Source organism: Lissotriton vulgaris, unplaced genomic scaffold (assembly GCF_964263255.1).
Source record: "Lissotriton vulgaris unplaced genomic scaffold, aLisVul1.2 SCAFFOLD_5420, whole genome shotgun sequence".
In the NCBI taxonomy this organism is placed as follows: Eukaryota; Metazoa; Chordata; class Amphibia; order Caudata; family Salamandridae; genus Lissotriton; species Lissotriton vulgaris.
Window position 1 is genome coordinate 6,806 of NW_028242832.1, and position 20,352 is coordinate 27,157.

Genomic DNA, 20,352 nt, shown 5'->3' on the forward strand with positions numbered 1-20,352 from the left:
TGCTTTATTTGATACATTGTGTGCACACTTGAGTGAATTTAGATATTAAAAAAACGTATCTGTAGGTGGAAATTCCATGATCTCAAAATTTAATCCTGTGGACTGTCTGCCAGTTTTCGAGATTGCCCTTTGTACTAAATGTCCAGCCAGGGGTGGGACTGAGAGCATTCTTGGCCAACTGTCCAGTAAAATATTAGGGACAAACCACTCAGTTGTAAGTGTGTAAATATTAACAAACGTTTTGTAGGTTGTTGTCAACTTGGAAAGTTCCGCCCACAGAGAATTAACAGTAGGTCTGGAAGAGTATGATTTTCTTCGGTTTATGTACACACGTCTATAAGAACTAATGAATCACCCAAAAATGATTTGTCTTGGCAAATTGTTGGCGTAAAGCTATGATGCATAGATTTACACACCTTCTTTACTAAAGACTGGGCTTGAAGAAATAACGAGCCGCTACTCATCTAAATCATTGTAGTGCTTTTGTAGTGCTTTGGGGACGAGCCGTGCTACCAATGATTTGAGCAATGGACATTGGTGTTCATCCAGATATAAATATAACAACATTCTTCTCCACTTGCCTCTCCCTTTTAGGGTCATGTAGAGATAAGAAGAATTGCAAGGTGGTCTTCACGCAACAAGAGCTGAAGAAGAGGCTAACACCCCTGCAGTACCATGTCACCCAAGAGAAAGGTACTGAAAGGTAAGGTGGGATGAATGAACCAGTCTCTGCAAATTCCTGCCTTCCTGTCCAACCTGCCTGTCCACCATGCCCCCCTCCCAAATTGTTGACTTCTCACAAACGTCTTCTAAATGGTCCCATGTAGGCATGCATACATAACAGAAAAATAGAACTACAAGTCTGAGAAAGCAAAGCCCTCCAGGTGAATAAGGATGTGCAAGATAAGCGTGTGCTGCATGACATGGAGCCAAATTAAAACACTATGGACAACTACAGCAAAATGCAAGACAGTTTGTTCTTGTTGTTTTTACAGAATTACAGAATTTTCAACTGAACTAGCTCAAGAACTAAACAAAATCTAGCTGGCAAGCGATCCCATGCCATGCTTAATTTAACCAAGAATGTGGCAGCCTATTGAAGTTCTATGACTGTCCACTAGTTGTGAATCACCATTTCTTACATGAAATCACATGTACATGTGTTGTGTGTCACACAGGAGTTAAAACCTTTATGCACATAGTTGACATGCATCGATCGCATAATGGGAATAGACCTACACCTGTGGCCAATTTCCCTTTGGTCATGCATTTTCTAATGCCCAATGATTCACTGTTGGACCAAAATTGGTAAAAAATGCCTTGGTCGACCAAATGTCCTTTATTATTGTCATGGCGACACCTTCATTCATTCCTTGTGTTTGTTTTCCACTATTTTGTCTTTTATTTTGTAGACAGATGTTCATTCAAACTTAATATATACATTGTATTTCAACTAGGAATTAATTAATGTATTGCATAATCACTTAAAATCATTACAAAATTGTGACACTTTCAAAATTAACATTTAAAACAGGTCTCAAGCCTTTTGTTATTCTTGTATCAAATCATGTACCAAAATTTACATTTAAAAACCGGTCTCAGACCTTTCGTGAGATAAGTTTTTCTATAAAATGCAGGAGTTAAAAGTTTCAGTAAAAAAAGTTGCTGGGTCCCTCATATGATTGTTGACTGTTGTCAAAACGTCTACTTGATGCATCACAGTATTTCATGGGCCCCTCATGGACCAGTTTCTTGGGGGAAGCCTCAATGTTCGTACCCTTCTATGCCGGCAGGATTCCACGAAGCTGCTGCCGCACAGTTTGCATCTATATTGTTTCTCAATCAAGTCCCTTCGAGCCATGTTCATGAATTTGCCAAATTTGCCAGGTCTGAGGGCACTGTGCAGGACAAGAGCAAGGCAACTGCATTAATGCATTTTCTGATCCCGAGCCTTAGAAACATTGGCTTTAACAATTTACAGCGGTATTGGAGAAGGGCGGGGCACCAACATATTAGATGTGCCAACGATTCTTCCCTGTGGTTGCACAGCCTGCATCTGGTTATATTACTCAGGGATTTTCAGCCAGGATTCAGTTCCTTAATTGGCAGTGGGATTTGGCGCGCCCACTGAATTTCTTTCAAGCCCTTCCTTCCTAAGGAGCTGTTCATGTATGGTCGGATTTTGTATGACTCATATGCTTTCATTAGACCTGCCAACACCCCAATATCCTTGAATCTGGCTATGTCCTCATTCCTTGATAACTGGCTGGTTTGGTTATTTAACGCCTTCTTAGTGGTTGGCTAGTTTACTACCTTATGGGACCAGCACGCTGTGGATAGACCCAACTCAGCCACTGTCTCTATACAGTACTTCTGCCATGGGTTTGGTCCTCCTTCGTATATCTTTTTCAGTACCTCCTTAAAGGATCCTTTCTGTGCTTCTAGTGTCTAAAACCAGAAATTTTACCAGAATGCTCCTGCATTCATATTTTTGTTGTAGCAGGCCAAACTTTAGGGATCAAGGTGTTTTGTGTATATTTGAGATGTCCGAAAAGCCATTTATAGCACTGGCACTGGACTTTTTCCACGGTCTTTTCCAACTCCCCTAGGAATTTGTGTGATTCATTCCCATTAACAGCAAGCAATTTACGTTTTGTTACTCTCCTTATAGTTTCCGTAGTAGGGCTGTGCAATTTATCCTGTAGCTCGCCCAGTGTGTAGATGGTGGCTTGTATTTTGGCTTGCGTCTTAGCCTGGTGCAAGGTTATCTTTCCTTTATCGTTTAACCACGCTCCTAAATAGAGGTATGCTCTTTCTATTACTATGTTATTTCTGCCCAGTCTCCACTTTAAATACACTTTTTTCAGAGTTTTTCCCAAAACCACGACTTTTGTTTTGTATGGATTGGCCACAAGCCTGTTTGCCTTATTGTAGATTTTTAGTGCATTCAATCCTCTTTTCAGGCCTACTCTGTTGTGATTGAGAATCACTGGGTCGCCTGCATACTGGAGCACGTGTAGACGTTGCTGTCCGTTTTTCGTGGTTAACAAGGTTGCGCCTTGTAGGGCTTTCCCCAGGTCATCCGTATACCAATTGAAGAGTGTTGGCGCTAGAACACATCCCTGCTTTAGACTTCGATGTGCTTGCAGTTTATGTGTAACCGTGTCCCCTGCCAGTTTGATTCTCACCCTGGTGTTGGTGTACAAGGACCTATTTACCAGGGATCTTGCCGCTGGACAATTTATGCCATAGCTTACTTCAGCTGCTGAATAGTCGACAAAGCATGAAAATACCGGCAGGTTGTTTCTGGAATTATGCTGTTGTGCCAGGAACAGGAGTGCCATAAAGTTATCTATAGTGGAACAGCCCTTTCATAATCCAGTTTGATAAAAAGGTAGTAATCCATTGTCCTAGATCCAGCTGGTTAGTTCCTGTATCCAAATACTGTCCTATGCCTTGCCTTCGATGTCTAACAAGGCAATATGCCTATAGTTGTTTAGATCTGTTTTTACTCCCTTCTTAATATTGGCTGCAGGAACGAGCCTCGCCAGGAATCTGGTACATCCCTCAAAGCTCTGCATTTCATATACAAGGATGATAGCAGCCCACCCCTTGGGATCCTGATTAAACAGGCCACCCAGTATGCTGTTGGGGCCTGGTGCTCTGTTACTTTTTATCCTTTTTATGACCTTCATGATCTCTTTAGATTCCAGTGCTATGCCCACCTTGTGTGTCTAGTCTTCTTCCTTCGCAACAGCCCTCTCTGGCCATAGGGACCTCCTGATACTTTGGCCTCTGGATTTCGTTGTGTAGATTTCTGCGGTGTATTCAAGCCAGACTTCCGCTCTAACTGAATCCAGCCTGTCCGTTTTTGTGTTTTCCATCTTGGCTATATACTCCCAAAATTGCTTCTGTTTGGTGGGTTTGCACAAGTCAAATAGCTTGATCCATTCCTTCTCAACTGTCAGACATTTTTGTTTCCATATTTGAACATTGGAATGTTGGGAGCTCCATTGAAAACAATGGAGTGCTCCGGGCTTATAATGGCTGGTATAAGCCTGGAGCTCCAACATTCCAATGTTTCTTTGTTCACAGCTCTGGCTGTGAACAAAGGCTTCAGGGAGCCTGAGGGGATTCCAATCCCCTCACGCTTCCAGAAGGCTTTGTTTTTTTGTTAGAACATTCTGTCCTCTAGTGACAGAATGTTCTAATAGCCTTATAGCCCTTCGTAGATGGGCTATATCGCCATTAAAGTCCCTCTCCCTTGTTAAAGGCCCTCGCCTTCGGCTCGGGGCCTTTAACGCTGGAGAGGGCCTTTAATAGCTGGTATAGCCCTCTACGGCGGGCTATAAGGCTATATTAAGTGTTTGTGGTTCCAATGTGCTTCTTTCTAAGTGATCTTTAACCCTGGGGTGCCAGTTTTGCGGTATGCCCATTTAGCCTGTCTGAGAGTGTGTGCACTGTCCTTCAGCCCTTTGTTGTAATTTCTGATTTGTTCTGGATTCCCCACCGTCTTGTGGGCTGTATTCCTAAAAGGGCCGCTTGCAGCTTCTCAATCCAAGTGGCCCAGTTCTGGATAGAGGCGTGCTGTGTATCTTGAGTGTGCATCGTTGATTCCAAGACTCCCACTTCACAGCCGTGAACTGTTTCCATCTAATCCTCTTCACTAATTTATACTCCTCCAACCCTAGTGTGTTGCTTAGGGGCACCAGTTCTTCACAACATTCACACTGGAGATTGAATTCTGAGATAAGCATTGCATGGTCACTTGTGTCATGTTGGTATGTCCGGAAGCAGAGGATCCTGTGCCTCATGCTTTTTCTAATCAAGGTATAGTCAATTGTTGTTTGATTGTTAAAGGTGACAAGATTTGATTCCTTGGGACTATGTTGCTTGGTCCGGGCCTGAACTGAGCTTAGGAAGTTGTTGAATGCTCTTTCAGCGGGTGTGCCATGTTCATTGTCTGGACTCAGATGGTGGAGGTTGAAATCCCAGTGATGACCAGGTCCATATTGGCGTATTCACAGAGTACTTCCTCTAAGATTGCAATGGTCTGCTTGGTGATAGCCAACTTCGAGAAGGCTGCTGTTATGGAGATAAACATTGTTAATTAAGAGTTCCTTTCTGGAATTGCCATCAAATTGTCCATTTATCACAACGCACTGCAACGTGTCTAGTGGTTTCCCAATCTCTGTATTGAGACTTCTATTGCATGTTTTACATAAATTGCAAGGCCACCCGAGGGCCTGCCTTATGAGTGTAGTTTTCTGGCTGGTACATGGATACCTGTAAAGCCTTGTAAATGGACCTCCTCGGATGCCCAGGTTTCCTGTAGGCAGAGAATGCACCCCTCCAGGATCTTTTCAATTGCTGATTCGCTGTTTTGTGTGCTTGTGATTCCTGCCACATTCCATGTTATGAACCTCAGTCTTGGATTATGTACAATTTAGCAGTCCTTCATAATTTTTTTGTAGTGGCATTTGAGATTTTTGCCTTATTTTGTGACTTTGAGCTAGGAATGATTCTTAATGTGACCTCCGTGCGTTGTGGCGGCTTTGCTGGATGCCCTACTTGTCTGGGACCTATGCCAGCCTTTGTCTGCTGTATTTCCTTCAATTACTTTTCTCATTTCATCTAGGTCCAAGCCAAATTTCAATTACTCTATTGTAATTCATATAATTTCCATCACTTCGCATTCCGCTTCTTTTACAAAATATCCCTATCATCTACTATTCTTGCACACTAACTGTTTTTTTAGGGAAACAACCTTTACAACTCAGTCATTACATTGCACTACCTTTTCAATGCAGTCACTACAACGCAACATCCTTTACATCGCATGCCATTACAACGCAGCCATTACATTAAATGTCACTACAACGCTTGTCATTACAACGGATCTCACTACAACGCATGCCATTACAACTCAATATACGGTCAGTAATAGGGAATAGTAATTTTTACCCCTTCACTATCCAACACTTACCCTACTGTTGTACTCACTTGAGTGGTAATAGCAATTTTTACCCCTACACTATCCAACACTTATCCTACTGCTGCACTCACTGGAGTGGAAATAGTAATTTTAACCCCTACACTATCCAATACCTACCCTACTGTTGCACTCACTGGAGTGGAAATAGTAATTTTAACCCCACACTATCCAATACGTACCCTACTGTTGCACTCACTGGAGTGGGAATAGTCATTTTTTCTCCTACATTATCCAACAGTTACCCTACTGTATATGCATTGTAATGGTATGCGTTGTAAAGGTATGCGTGATAATGGAATGCGTCGTAAATATAGTTTCTAAAAATGCGTTTTGATGGCATGCGATGTAAAATCATGCGTTGTAATGGATGTTGAGATGTAAAAACTGCATTGTAAAGTCATGCATTGTAAATGTTTGTTGTAACGTCATACATTTGTTTTTTTAAGGTCCCTATACTTGTTTTTGATGGGAATAGTTGGGGAGTTGCTTGTTGGTTTTTGTGCTGATTGATTGTTATGCTACTTCATTGATGAATATGGAAAGTGTTTTTGTTGCACTTTGATTGTAATGCTGTTTGATCTGAGGTAAGTACTCATCATCCTGATGCCATTTTTCCTCCATGCACACTGGATGTGGTCAAGTATCCATCTTGATTGGTGGTCTCACTGCTGTATAGTTTCTTTTAGTCGTGTATGCAACAGGATGGCTATTTAGGCCTGCTTGTAGAATGTCTGTGTAGTTGAGGGGGAACACACAGTGTACGAGCTTGTGGGGTGCCAAAAAGAAGCCTGTCTGCACCCATCCACACACCAGCTACGTAGAGCACCAGCCAAACTTCCTTTCTTGCTATTGAATTCAGGTTGCATCTTGCAGCTGGAAACATTGGACTTCTTGTTTATTGTAGCAATGACTTATTAAACATTTGTGAGTCATGGTTAGGTTCTGGCCAGTTCAGTACAGCAGTCAAGCAGGTTTTGGGTTGAGTAAACCATTTTCAGGCTAATGCTGAAGAGTTAGTCATTCAGCCACTATTTAACCATTTTGATTCATCACCAGTGAACCAAGGTGTTAATTTGTTTTGTGTTTTATCATTGTGCATTCATTAGTCAAGCACTTGGCGTAAATATATGAAGCGATTGTCACAGGTAAATCAGTCAGCCTTTCCTTTACTGAATGTTGGACTTTGGAGGACTTGGCACAGGGCCGGACTGGCCGTAGCGGGCACCGGGCGTTTCCCTGGTGGGCCGCTAGGGTGGGTGTCGATTTTGGGCCCCTGCGGGCTGTTTTTGTTACAGGTCCATTTTTGCAGCATAGCTGCAAAATCGGCCCCTGTAAAAAAATCGGCCAAAACCGGCCCTGGAAAAGAGCTCGGCCGCTCCCAGATGGGCCGGCCAAGCTCTTTGCCAGGGCCAGCTTTGGTTCCCAGTCTGATTGAACTGCTGCCTGTCTTGAAGACTCCAATATTTTTTCATTTACCTCGCAGCATTGGAAGAGGTGGACGGGTAAGTATTATCTTTAAAGAAGGGTTGAAGGTTCACCCTGTATAACCTAGTCCTTTTCTTTTTGGCAGAGCTACTTGGGTTTTCTATTTCCCTTTTCCTCACAGACTGCATTGGCAGCATTCTTTGTTATCAACAACCCCCTAAAGAATGTATTAATTTCACTGCCTTTTTTCTATTGGGTGATTTTGATGAGTGTGTGAAGCTGGCTAATAAAGTGCTTGCCGGAGATAGGATCAATACGCTAGCTACATTAGATGTCATTCAAGGGTCTCCATATAACAACAAATGGAGGAGTGCCCTCTTGGAGGTTGGTTGCAACCCCAAAATTATAAGGTGCTTTTCTTGTACCCCTAATCAGGGACAACCTTTGTCCTTAGAAGAGCCCTCACTCACCAACCTAGTTGGTGACATGCTTCATCATCAGGGTCCCACCCAGACAGCCAAGTGCCATCTGGGTGTGCTGCAACACCTGACTACAGTGGAGCTGGTTTCTGTAATTTTATATGTGTAATTAACTGTAAGTGAGGGTGTTTAAAAATTGCCCAATTCTACCCACTCTTGGATTTTATTCCGGAGTGATTGGACAATGTTAAAAACAGTGGGACACCTTTGCCTGGTTAGGTAGGCTGTTGGTGTCAAATGAAGACGTGTGCTAAGATGAAATAAAAAAGTTAAAATGGTCTACATGTTTCAACCTATGTGTAATTGTGAGGTTTTCGTCAGGACCAGGATGGTGGGATCTGGGTGGTGTACACGCCCTAAGGTGTACCCTGCCCTAGATTCCGTGGTGTACAAATCACAAAATGTGATTCGATCAAAAGGTGTTCTTCTCCTTGAATCTGGAAAAAAACCTGTAAAGAAATAAAGGAAAGGGCGAGATGTGGGGTTGTTTTTCTGGGAAAATCAAGTAAACATTGCGAGTAGATGTGATACTTGCATTCTCTTTGCACCTTGTGACAAAGCTTTCACGGTATCAGCTATGACTCAAGACTCTTCCCAGTCAAATGGCTGAATAATGTGAAACACAAGGCAGCCGTACCGTTCCGCAACGGCGTGCTTATGCGTAATCCTGTTCTAGTTTTTTTCAGTCATATGTGCTTGCAGTTCTCTCAGGCTAGCGTGCTTGTTGTTAGACATCGGTCTGTGGATAGTAGAAGTGGAGTAATCACACACACTCCTATTGTGTCATGGTAAGTGAGTAGTAGCAAGGCTACGTGTATTAAAAAAAGCGCTCATATGACGCTCTTCTGGGCGCGATACCAAATTGTAAGTGGGTAGGACAGACGTAGGTCAGAGCTTTTCTTCTCTGTAATTCGTAGAAGGTGCATGCATGAGCGGCTCCTCCTCTAAAGTCGGAAGGGTGTTGCCCCACTGCTTTTAGCAGTAAAAGTAAAGGAAAAATAAAATGATAATAGCTCGTTATTATTACCATTTTATTTGTTCCTGCTGCGGCATCTTTGCGGGGCGGGGCTGCTCTGCTCTCAGAACAGGGGTGAGGAGTGGTAGGCACTCTGTAAGTGCGCAGTGACTGTTTGACTGGCCCTCTCGGACTGTGCACTTTGCATGTTCTCCACCCAGGCAGCATTGCAGCCTGGGTGGAAAACATGCCCAGCCTCGCATTCCCTTGCTGAGCGCCAAACCACAGTGATCAGACCAATCACGACATTGCATTGCAGCGTGGTGATTGGTCAGGGGAGCCTGGGTGCTTTCGGTACCAGACCAGCGTTGAACGACGAGGAGGGACGATGGAGGAGAGACAAGACGCGGCAAGGAGGTACGTTTTTTTTTCTTTACCCCCTCCCACCTCTACTCGCCACCGCGATCTGTGCCAGCCCCATCTGGGTCCATGATGTATTCCCATTCAGTTTAGCCTTAAAGACCTCGCTTTATGGGCCATTATTACACTTTTTCTTACTATTTTCCTGTTTTAGAACTAGCATTTACTCAGCAAATGGATACCTTATAGATCACAGCGAGCTCTACAAGTCTGTATAATATAAAATAATGCCACATGGCATAATTGGGGACTATTTGGGTAAACCATCCTATCGCGGGAGCACCAGAACACCACGAACTCTTGATCATGACAATTGTTTATTTCGTACTATTTCTTTTTTCAGAGCGTAGTGCATCCTCAAATCCCCTTTGTTGGACACGAGGGCACACTTCACGCTTAAGGAAAATACCACAACAACATGTCAGATTTACGTTTCGTCTAATTTTGAATCTTTTTTCTGGAATTCCGTATAATTATTGAAAAGGAAATTGTTAATTTCACAAACCCAAATTATAAATCATTGCCTGACTCTTTAACAACCATGCTGTCTTGTCTGGGGGTAAAAAACTCACATTTTAAAGGTTTTGATTAAAAAGTATAAATGCAAACCGTTGCTCCGTCTTTTACAAGTACGTTTGAATGCTCAATAAAGTCTTCTGCTTTGTGTGTTTACTGTTTCCACTTTACTACAGAGATGTGTGGCAGGCCTAGCAGTGTTTTGGGCGAGGGAGGGGGGAGCAAGGCTTCCCAGTAAGCAGAACCATGAGGTGAGCGACCTCGGTGCCAGGGGGGCCCGCACTGAAAGTGCCCATTGTAAGCAGAGACGCCTTGGCTGCGGCGAGGAAGGCAGCATAATTCCGTTTCCTTTCCACCCTGCTCGGGTTTCTCTTTTTGAAGCACATGTGGAGAAAGTATTTATTGGCTCATTTGTGGCTGGAATGCCAAAAATGTTCAATAACTGCCCTCACATGGCTTTCGTCCTTGGAAGAGAGGGGATGAAAATGTTTGTTCAAGTCCAAGGCTGTTTTTAAGTGAATAGAGTGTCTCTCAGCTGACTCCAGCAGGAGCGGGGCTTGCCAAGCTTTAGGCATCCTGCCGTCTAATTTGTAGCAGGGAGCTTGGCAGCCGGCCCTGCCTCGCCTCTGCTCCAAATGTACTAATGATGTAACTGTTTGTTCTCATTCATGAGCTGGAAGGACCCCGAACCACACATGGGGCTCTGGTTCATAGGCTGCGCTCTTTTCCTGTCGCACTGCACTGTTCAGTGAACTCACTGAATGGAGTTCACTGGCATTTTAAAAACACACAGAGACAGCCTGGCAAAGGGCCCCCACCCATCCCAGCTTGGCAGAGCGACCCAAGCCTGCCCCAGCTTGGCACAGGAATCCACCTCGCCGCCAAGACCTGGAACACCCTCCCCATCCTCCTAAGGCAGACCAAGGACCTACTAACCTTCAGGAGGCTACTCAAGACCTGGCTATTCGAGCAGTAGCAGCACCCCTCCCCCCTAGCGCCTTGAGACCCTCATGGGTGAGTAGTGCGCTCTACAAATTTCTGATTGATTGAAGGCAGAAAGAACCGTGTCCTCACCCCAACCCCCAATTTGGAAGAGACCCTCCCTTTCTTGAATATGCCGAGTGTCCTCAGCACCACCACATTTGGTGAAAAATCCTGTGTCCTCCAAACCAGAAGACTGTCCCCATCTTTCAGCTACTTAGTGTAAAACCCAAGATCTCTTCTTAGCGGAGGCAAGGGACGATAATATCCTTCTTCTGCTTAGTAGAGAAATTAGGGTCGTCCCTAACTTTAAAAAGTTACGTTTTTTTACCTCTATGATTGAGTTTATCAAAGAGAGATACACAACATCACATCAGGATCAATTCATAGTAGTAGTACATATGTTAAACCAGACTGTGTCAGAGAGGAACATGTGCAGAAAAAGCATCATCTACCTGGAATTTAATGGTGTTGATTATCATTTGGATGTCATGAAGCTAACAGATCACCCGGCACTTAGAGGCCGACTCAATCGGGGTGTAGGATGGGGTGCAGGAGGCATGTCTTATATATGGAAAACCCATTGTTAGTGACGGTGAAGTCATTGCCATACCAAAAAGAAAGCTAACCTAACTAGGTTTCAATATAATGCTGTACAACTCGCCCCCTCACTGTTACTCATCATGATGTCTGAAGCCCTCTAAAAACTTGTCCCATTCCATTGATATGTATATTTTAAGAGGGCCTCTGTATTCTTCCCTCCTCAGGGCCCGCTCTTGGCCAGGCCTCAGCGTAACACCTCCTCCCGCAATGCATCCTCCCTGGGGGCCAGCAGGGACTCCCAGCACCTCGTAATTAATCTCTTCACTAGCAATAATGCTAGATTCATGAAGCACACCATGACCTTTGAGCACTTAGGTAGCGGGTATAAACCTGATAGCTCAACTAGAGTTGTTGAGACCCCTTCCCAGTACTCAGAGTGTACGGGGCACAGCTATACCATGTTTAATAGGTCAGCCTCCTAGTTCTGGCAGTTGTGACATGTCACCGAAGATGTGGGGAACATTTTGTTGATTTTGAGGGACATGAGATATGCTCTATGAAGTATGGAGAGTTGAATGAATTTCAATTTTGAGTTTCGCAAGATTGCCTTGGAGTATTCTAGGATACAGGCCCATTCCTTATCTGTGTACTCCCTGGCCAGATCTGTTTCACAATTGGTTTTGAATGTTGTGAGCTGTATCAGAAGCTGTCCTCGGAGTCTCTTGTACAACCATCTGCTTAGGTGTCTATCGTATCCCATCGTGTGTAACGCCTGTAGGAACTGCTGGGTCCTTGGCTCTGTGCCATCGGCAACCCAATTCTTTCGGATATATTGGAGAATACTGGCATGAGTTAAGAACAAGTTTTCAGGCAGTCCATGAGTATGCACTTAGTCTGTAGTGACAACAGGGCACCATCAGACAATAATACACCCACTGTGGTCACTCCAACTTGCTCCCGAAGGCCCAATCTATGAGCAGTCAGCTTGGCTGAAGAAGTGGGTAAACCACATAACAGGATATTTGGTGAATAGGTTGTTGGTGACGCAGTGTATTTCACTGCTATCTTCAAGGAGGCGAGAGCTGTACCCAGTAAGAGTGAACCAGTGTGTAAGGGTGAATCACCAGGGCAGATCAACCAGTGTAAGTTGTGCCATAGTGTAACCGATCTCCAGCAGGTTGTGGCCAGCAAACCAATAGGATAAGCATTGGAACTGTCTGTGCTTTGAACTCTGGAGCCCCCATACCATACTGGGTTGTCAGCAATTACAATTTGGCCAGACTGATTCTGCGATGTCCAGTGGCCCATATTAGGTTGATTAGAAGAGAGTTCAATAGTCGGAACACCCATGCTGGAATTACAAGAGGCAGGGCCATAAAGTGGTACAAGTGGCGCGGTAGCTTCACTATTTTCGCCAGGGCTAAACGGCCCGCCACTGATATAGGTAACGTGACCCAAAAGACAACCTGGGATTTGAGTGACTTTCACGTGCATATGAGGTTACCTTCCAATAGGTCTTGTGTTGCACAGTATATCTTAATCCTTAGGTAACGAAAAGTGCGTGGTGCCTCCGGCATTCGCGTTTCTCTGAACCATCGCATGAATTCTATGTAGGAATCAGGAAAGGTAAAGGTACACAATTTTTTTGCATGTATATGAAGTCCAGACAAGTTACAGAACTTCGATAACTGAGCCAGCTCCCCTTGTCCCTCCCAAAGATCTTTGAAGTACAAAATCATATTGTCCGCATATAATGATACATAGTTATTGATGCGATCTATGAGGATCCCCTTATGCCACAACTCTTGCCTTATCCATTGTGCTATGGGTTCATTTGCTAATATAAGAAGAAGCGTAGAAGGGGGCAGCTTGAAATATAAGCCCCAGTTCTAGCTCTGGCTGCAGACACTGAATACAGCAACTTAGCCCATCTGATGTAGGTGGGAGGTATCACATACCGACCCAGGGCTGCTAGCAAGAAATTGCAGCCCCTGGTATCAAATTATTGCTGAATGTTCAGTACTAAGAAACTGACATTTTAAGGTCTCTAGTGGCATCCATTATACTAAATAGCTGTCATATATTCATGAATGTATTACGTTGCTGGACAAAACCACATTGGTCCACATGGATCAATTGCAGAAGTAAGAGTTGTAACTGGAGGGTCAGGATAGTATTTTGTACTCCGTGTTCAGAATCAATAATGGCATATATCAGGCTGGCTCAGTGGGGGATTTACTGGGTTTAAGCAGGGACATTGCAAGCGCTTCTTTGGTGGAAAAGGGTAATGAGCCTAAGTCCAGGGAGGAATTATAGTTCTTCTCTAGATTTGGGACTAGTTAGAAAGCAAATGTCAAATAAAATGGCCCAGAATCCCTTCAGCACTCTGCGTCTTAATTCAGCCTAATTCTTCAATTGCCCCACATATTCCATCCTATGTGATGGGGGCAACTAGGTCCTCCCTATAAGTGGCCTGTGCTTGGGTTAGCGTTGTGTAATGTAGAAATGCTGCTAACCCAGCTGGGTCTGGGGCTTGGGGGACAGTATACAGGGCAGTGCAAAAGTCTCGGAACACCGTATTGATCCCCAACTGGGTCACCACGAGCCTATGGTTAGGTGTGTTAATCACCTGGATTGGGGTAGGCGATGGTTCAGGTCGAATCAGGCGTACCAATAGCATGCCCATTTTGTCCACCCATTGTGAATTCTCTGTGTGTAAGCTAGAGTCCAGCACTCTGAGGCATTCCAAGAGCTCTGCTTGTGAAAATCTAGCTTCCTGCAGTTCGGGTGCCATGTCCACGTGTTTGGCCGCTGCTCTCTCTAGGGGGCCAAGGCTATTCTCCAATCATGTAAGTTCCAAAAGGACCACCTTCTTTGCTCCCACTGCAGTGTTTATTGATGTTCACCGTATCACCACTTTAAATGCCTCCCGTTCCACCAAAGGTGAAGCCGTTCCAGCATTTTTAGAAAAGTTGGTTTTGATGGTCGAAGCTGAACACTACATCCTCCAAAAGAAGCGTTTGTAATAGCCCTACTTTTGGGCTATTCAAAAAAAGTCTCAAAACATGGTTGTTCAGTCACTAATCAGTGGTTCTCTCCTTCACTTTTCTGTTATTATGGTCTTACCAAGGTCAATGGCATGTGTGATGCTTGATTGAAGGTGTATAGGGCAGAGGAATCTGTCGGGAGAGGAATGGAGTGTGTGCAGGGGAGAGTAAAAGGAATATTCTCACAAGCCTAAATTGCAGGCTTGACAGAAGTCCAAAAGACCCCATCCATCCTAGCTCCCGGCAAGGCTGGTGACAACGATCCAATGGCATGTCTAATACCGCATTGAAATTACCACTTAGCACCAATGGAAAGGAGCCGATTTAGACAGGACGAATGATAAATGAGCAAGGAAAGTGTATTGGTCAGTATTGGATGCATAGATTCAGCCCAGTACAATGGGGGCACCATCCAGCGTTCCTCTGAGAAGGGCATAGCGGCCCTGTGTATCGATCTTAGTGTCCAGCTCCGTGAATGGTATACCAGCCAAATTGCGGCACTCCTAGAGTAAGCAGAGTAAGTGGTATGGAATAATTGGCCTCGCCATCGTTTACGTCATTTTTGGGCTTTGGGAGCCACCAAGTGGGTCTCCTGTAGGAATGTAATCTGAGTGTGGCACATATGTAATTGGGCCAATACTCTGTGCTTTTGTGTATCGACCTTATCTCCTGTACATTCCAAGTCATTATGTTGTAATCATGAGCTACAGTAGACATAATTGACCTAAAAAAACAGTGGAGAATCCACCCTCCCACATATTTTCCCTGTAACTTCTGCATCAGGTGACAAAGTCAAACAGTGAAAAGCTTTCCCATATTACTCAGTCCAGCGATTCTTCGTCATTCGATGCCAGACATGTTCAAATCTAGGGTTATGGGTATCATAAACGACCCTGCAAAATGCAAACACTAGTAGGCTGCAAGGAATTCTACAAAGAAATGCCAAATGGCACTTGCTACCTGAATTGCACTTGAAAAGAAAAACATGACCAGTCATGCAGCAGTACGGACAATCAACCTAATAGATCACTAGCAGTTTATGGAGAAATCGAGAGGACTAGGGCCAAGCTGGTATTTCTGATTCTAAGTACGAGGCACTGCCATGTGAGGAACTGGAGCTGACAAACTGTCTAGTTGCCCGCAGTGTAGTCGCTGACCTGATTGCTGCCAATTGTCCCTGAAAAGCCTACTGTGGTGCAGGGGTACCGCCGGCTCTTTCTCGGACAACTGTGCCATGCCGCCTATGCCGGGGGTGGTGGGGTGCTGTGATTTAGCCATGGTGGGTCTCACAGTCAATGGCCTTTGAGAGTCCTGGAAATATTACTCCAACCATTTCCAGGCCATTTCCAGAGTCTCAAAGAAATGAGCGCATTGACCATGCAGTACTTTGACTTTAGCTGGGAACAATAAAGCGGACTTGAGGCCAACTGTGTGTGCAGAATACTCTTCACCTCTTGCAATGATGCACATTTGCGCTAAACACTAATCGTGTAGTTGGGGAAGATGGAGATCCATGCGTAGTCCATTAGGACAGCCACTTTGTCACACCATCTGCAGTCAACACAAACTTCAGGACCTCTCGACTTGCGCCGCCATCTTAGCCGCGCAGTGAGGTGACAAGAATTTGGTGTTTTCAGATGCCAACCAGGCATCCAACGCCCTCTTGGGTGTCAGCCAATGCTCCAGGATCAGCTCTGTGACATATTCAAGGCTCCATGCTGCACCCCGCGGCGTAGTGAAAAGGGATAACGGGGCCTGGGTCAGGGAGCCCACCAGCTACACGCCACGCCACCTCGCCTAACTTGAAAGAGTTGACTCTAACTGGGCACAAAGCCTCCTAGCCCTGCACAACTTGCAAGAGGGACCTACTCCACCACTGCTCTCCCTCCCCCCCCCCCACTCCGAACATGCAAAGGGATCTGTTACCTCCCAAACTTGCCAGAAAGGTAGCTAAGGTGGCCGAGACAACTCAACCCCCCCACCCCCCACCATCGCCCACCGAGTTCACTCAGTGTTGCATGGGCGTCTTAACCAAAAAAAATGATTTAATGCACAAAAACAACCCAACATTAGGTCATTCTGAAGAATCCAGTTCATAAAAAAGAGAAAAACGGAGCCTCATAAAACGGTGAAAGGATAATAAAAGCAAGCTGCAGAGCACATCGTTTTTTGGGTCAGAGCAGCTGAATTGTATTAGGCAGGTGACCTCCTACCCTTAAGAATTGTTAACTTAGGAGAATATTCCACTTAACCGGCAATATTCCTTTTGAAACCAGAAAAAAATAACTAGTCAAACAGCGTGAAATCTTGGACTGGTGGTTTAGGGTTTTTTTTGTTCTAATTTTGAAAGATAGAAGATCTACCCTACTGCTCCCAACTACAAACTCTAAAATACGAAAAAATATACAATCTCCTCAAATGAAAGCAGTGTCAGTATTTTCTCTTTTTAAGGAATGGGTATAACGCCGTGCCCTCAAGAAGTCCCATGGCGGTGTGATTAATATGGACCGTGCTGTATTTTGTGTTTTCTATGTATTCTTGTAGTTATAGGCAGCCAAGTCTGAAAAAAAAGTAAATGCACAATCTGTTGATCTTAAACAACTTTGCCCGGGAGTGGATTGTTGAAGATTCTGCTTGTGTCTCCCTACTGGCACTGCCACCCAAGGGACACCAGAGAGCCTTCATGCCCTAGGGCTTGGGCTCCTTGGTGTTTTCAACCGAGTTCGGTAGCTACACCGCCCCCTGCTAGAATGGCATGAATGCAGGGGGCATTTCAGTCAATTCGATCGATCACATGGCGCCCAAGCAGATTGTCCAAACCATCCCACTACCATCTGGGAGTTAAATTGCGTTTTCTGGGTGGACTAAGGTTGCCATTAGTACGGCAATCATTCTGCTCAAGGAACTTCGAATTGGAACAGAACTGAAAATGCAAATACCAGAATCAAAGAAAACACTTGTACTGTAAAAAGTTTTCACACCACAGATGGGAAATCTCGATCTCTGCCAAAAACATTGGTTAAAAATGTTGCAATTTACACTTTTCCTTCTCTGTAAACGGTTTGCATTTGAAGCGATAAAAATAATAAGAAGCAATTAAACAGATCTTTTACTGCCCATTTCAGATGTTCATAGGAATGTTATGGCCCTTTTGTAGGTCCGGGTGCGTCAAAAAGTTTTGTTTTGAACTCAAAACATATGTACTTATAGGAGTGCTCAGTTAGCTGTATTCATCCATTGGTCTGCTGTAGTGTCATGCACATTTTGCTTCCACACAACACAGTATATACGGCCAGATTCATCATGGTCCCGATTTGCGAGTCCTTAATAGCGAATATTAAGGAATCGCTATTAAGGTCTCGCAAATCGGGATTCATGTAGGAATCGCAATAGAATTTGCGATTCCTACTGATTTCTTATTTGCGATTAGCTAATTGCTAATCGCAAATAAGGAATGACTCCCCATTCATCCCTATGGGCCTTTAGGCCCATAGGAATGAATGGGGAGTTATTCCTTATAGGGATGAATGGGGAGTCATTCCTTATTTGCGATTAGCAATTAGCTAATCGCAAATAAGGAAGCGATTCCAAGGGTGCCAGGGGTATCTAAAGGACACCCTGTAGCACCCCTGTAATGCAATCTACATTAGTGTTGCGCACACACATGTCCAAAGGACATGTGTGTGTGTAACATGCAACTTAGAAAAATGCTTTTAAAATCATTCTAAGTTTACGCTATTTACCACGAGGTTTGACCTCGCGGTAAATAGCGGCCAAAAATTGCGATTTCGCAATTTTAAAATGGATCTTGAATTGCATTTCAGGAATCTCAAATAGAGATTCCTTAAATGCAATTCCTCGCAAATGTGCGAATTCTTAATTAGCGAATTTTGCATTTGGGTTGATGAATTCCAAATGCAAAAATTGCACTCGCAAAGGGCCAGATTCTCAGATTCTCAGAATCTGGCCCTTTGCGAGTGCAATTTAGCTTGATTAATAAGCCTGATAAACAATAGGGAGCACAAGGTAAGCCCACTTCAGCCTTTGACTGATGGCATTCTGCTCTTGCACAATGTACACATCCGCACAAGTCCTCTTCAGTACCAGGGAACAATGATACAATGTATGTTGCATAAAAATATATACATATATTCTTTTTGGGCTATGTTTGCTTTTGTAGAATGCATGCCCTCATTAAAAAATATTGATTTACAAACAGAGTAAGTGTTGGTAGAGCCAGAATGTCATGAAGTATTGTCAAACCTGTTAGCTTAGAAAATGACATTGACATGTGTAGACATGAGAATAGTAATTTGAGAGGAAATAAATCTTACTTTGTTTTCTAATCCTACTTTTGCCGTTTTATTTCAAGCGCCTTTGCAGGAGAGTACACACATGAGAAGGCGGAAGGAACGTACAAATGTGTGGTGTGCGGAACTGCCCTGTTTAAGTAAGTACATCTGAAACCTATGCAGCCTTTGGTTTAGAATGATAATAAAGTACTGTAGTAGTGGAATTATGTAGCTGTGCCCTGCACATGTGGTTGTCAGTGCCACACAGTGAATATCTAGTTTGCATACATTGCCTCAGACTCATGTGCAGCCTTTTGCAGCTGCGCCAAGTCTGTTTGTTTCTTTGTGTATTTGTTTAGGAGTCTTGTATAGCACTACTTGTCATCTAGCTCACGTCAGAAGGCTGAACAGAAGGGGAGGTAGAGTACAGCAGGTCCATTGGATGGACCTCGACCTGCCTTTCTGTAGTGACTCCCATGAAGCTGTAGGCTTAGTTAAAAGCCTGGATCAAAAGTTTGTCTTTTTTGAGTTTCCTGAAATGAAGGTAACCAGTTCTGAGCAGAGATGAGGGATGAGGATGTTCCATTCTTCTTATTCCTTCAACTAACAGGCGCACATTTCTACCACTCCCAATAACAATTTATATTTTCACTCTACTAATCCACTTTGGGTTCTAGTGTAAAGTACTACTGCCGAAAAGTACTTCAAAGTCATGGGAATTAAGCGCTATATAAATACAATTAACAATAAGCTTGTACACTGGTGTCCAAGGGACCTTACCCTATTCTTTTTTTTAAGTGGTTTGCTCAGCTCAGGTAGCCTGAGCTTAACAAGACACTCATCATACTACCAGATTGAACAAAAAGGAACCATCTGACTCTCTGTACTACTATGAATCATAGTTACTAGTGTCCTTGAAGATTTACTCTTTAACATCACTTGTTCTAGCTGTGCTAATCAGGGGAGTTCAAAATGGATTTTAGTCATTAAACAGCAGGGTCAGATTGGATCAGAAAATAAGCCCATACATCAAATTTGAAGTGGCCCACTTTAGCTAATCAGACAGCTTTGGCCTACGTTCAACGAATCGGGGGCAGTTTTAAACTTTAATAGACATACTCTATAAGTGTTGTGCAAGGTATGGGAGTTTGTATGCATTTGTGCTTGCCACAGGTAATGTTTATGGTATTTAATTTATTTTTTGTTGGGGTCCAAACTCCAAACCAGTTTCCGGTAGTCTAGGAACACTTAGCTAGTCAAACTGAGCCAATTGTATGGTCTTTTTTATGTGAACATTATTGGTGGCTGGATTCCATGGTAAGATTGCAGGTGAAAGTAGCTGCCGGTCTGTGCACTACTGAAATAAATATGTTTTTAGGTCTAAGAATCACACTGAAGAATGAAGATGCATGAGAGTCTGTGTTTCAACCAGCACTTCTGCACAAGCACACGTTCTGGTAACATGAATGCATACGGGATACTCGAGAATAAACAGCAGTCGCTGTTTATTTATGTTAGGTTCTGAATAAACAGGAACACAGTGACATCATGGGGTGGTTGATGGCACATGATAATTGTCTGCTTAAAACATTCCTATTAGGGAAATTACTTAACTGTGTTTTTAATGCAAAGTGTTAAAATATCAAACATGATGTACATGTATGACAGTAAGTGATTTTTTTGCCGCCCAAGTAAAAAA

The 20,352-nt window shown here is 43.8% G+C and overlaps 1 protein-coding gene across 1 annotated transcript in view; it reads left to right on the plus strand.

Annotated features, from left to right (window-relative positions):
- Nucleotides 1–594: 594 nt before the first annotated feature.
- The window catches only part of LOC147668828 (methionine-R-sulfoxide reductase B3-like), a gene marked incomplete at its 5' end in the record, with an annotated part of 62,401 nt that continues 42,643 nt past the window's right edge, over nt 595–20,352 (plus strand). The window contains 2 exons of the mRNA XM_086948424.1: nt 595–703; nt 18,734–18,811. Coding sequence (XP_086804550.1) covers nt 595–703; nt 18,734–18,811 — 187 coding nt within the window. The remainder of the gene's footprint in view (nt 704–18,733; nt 18,812–20,352) is intronic.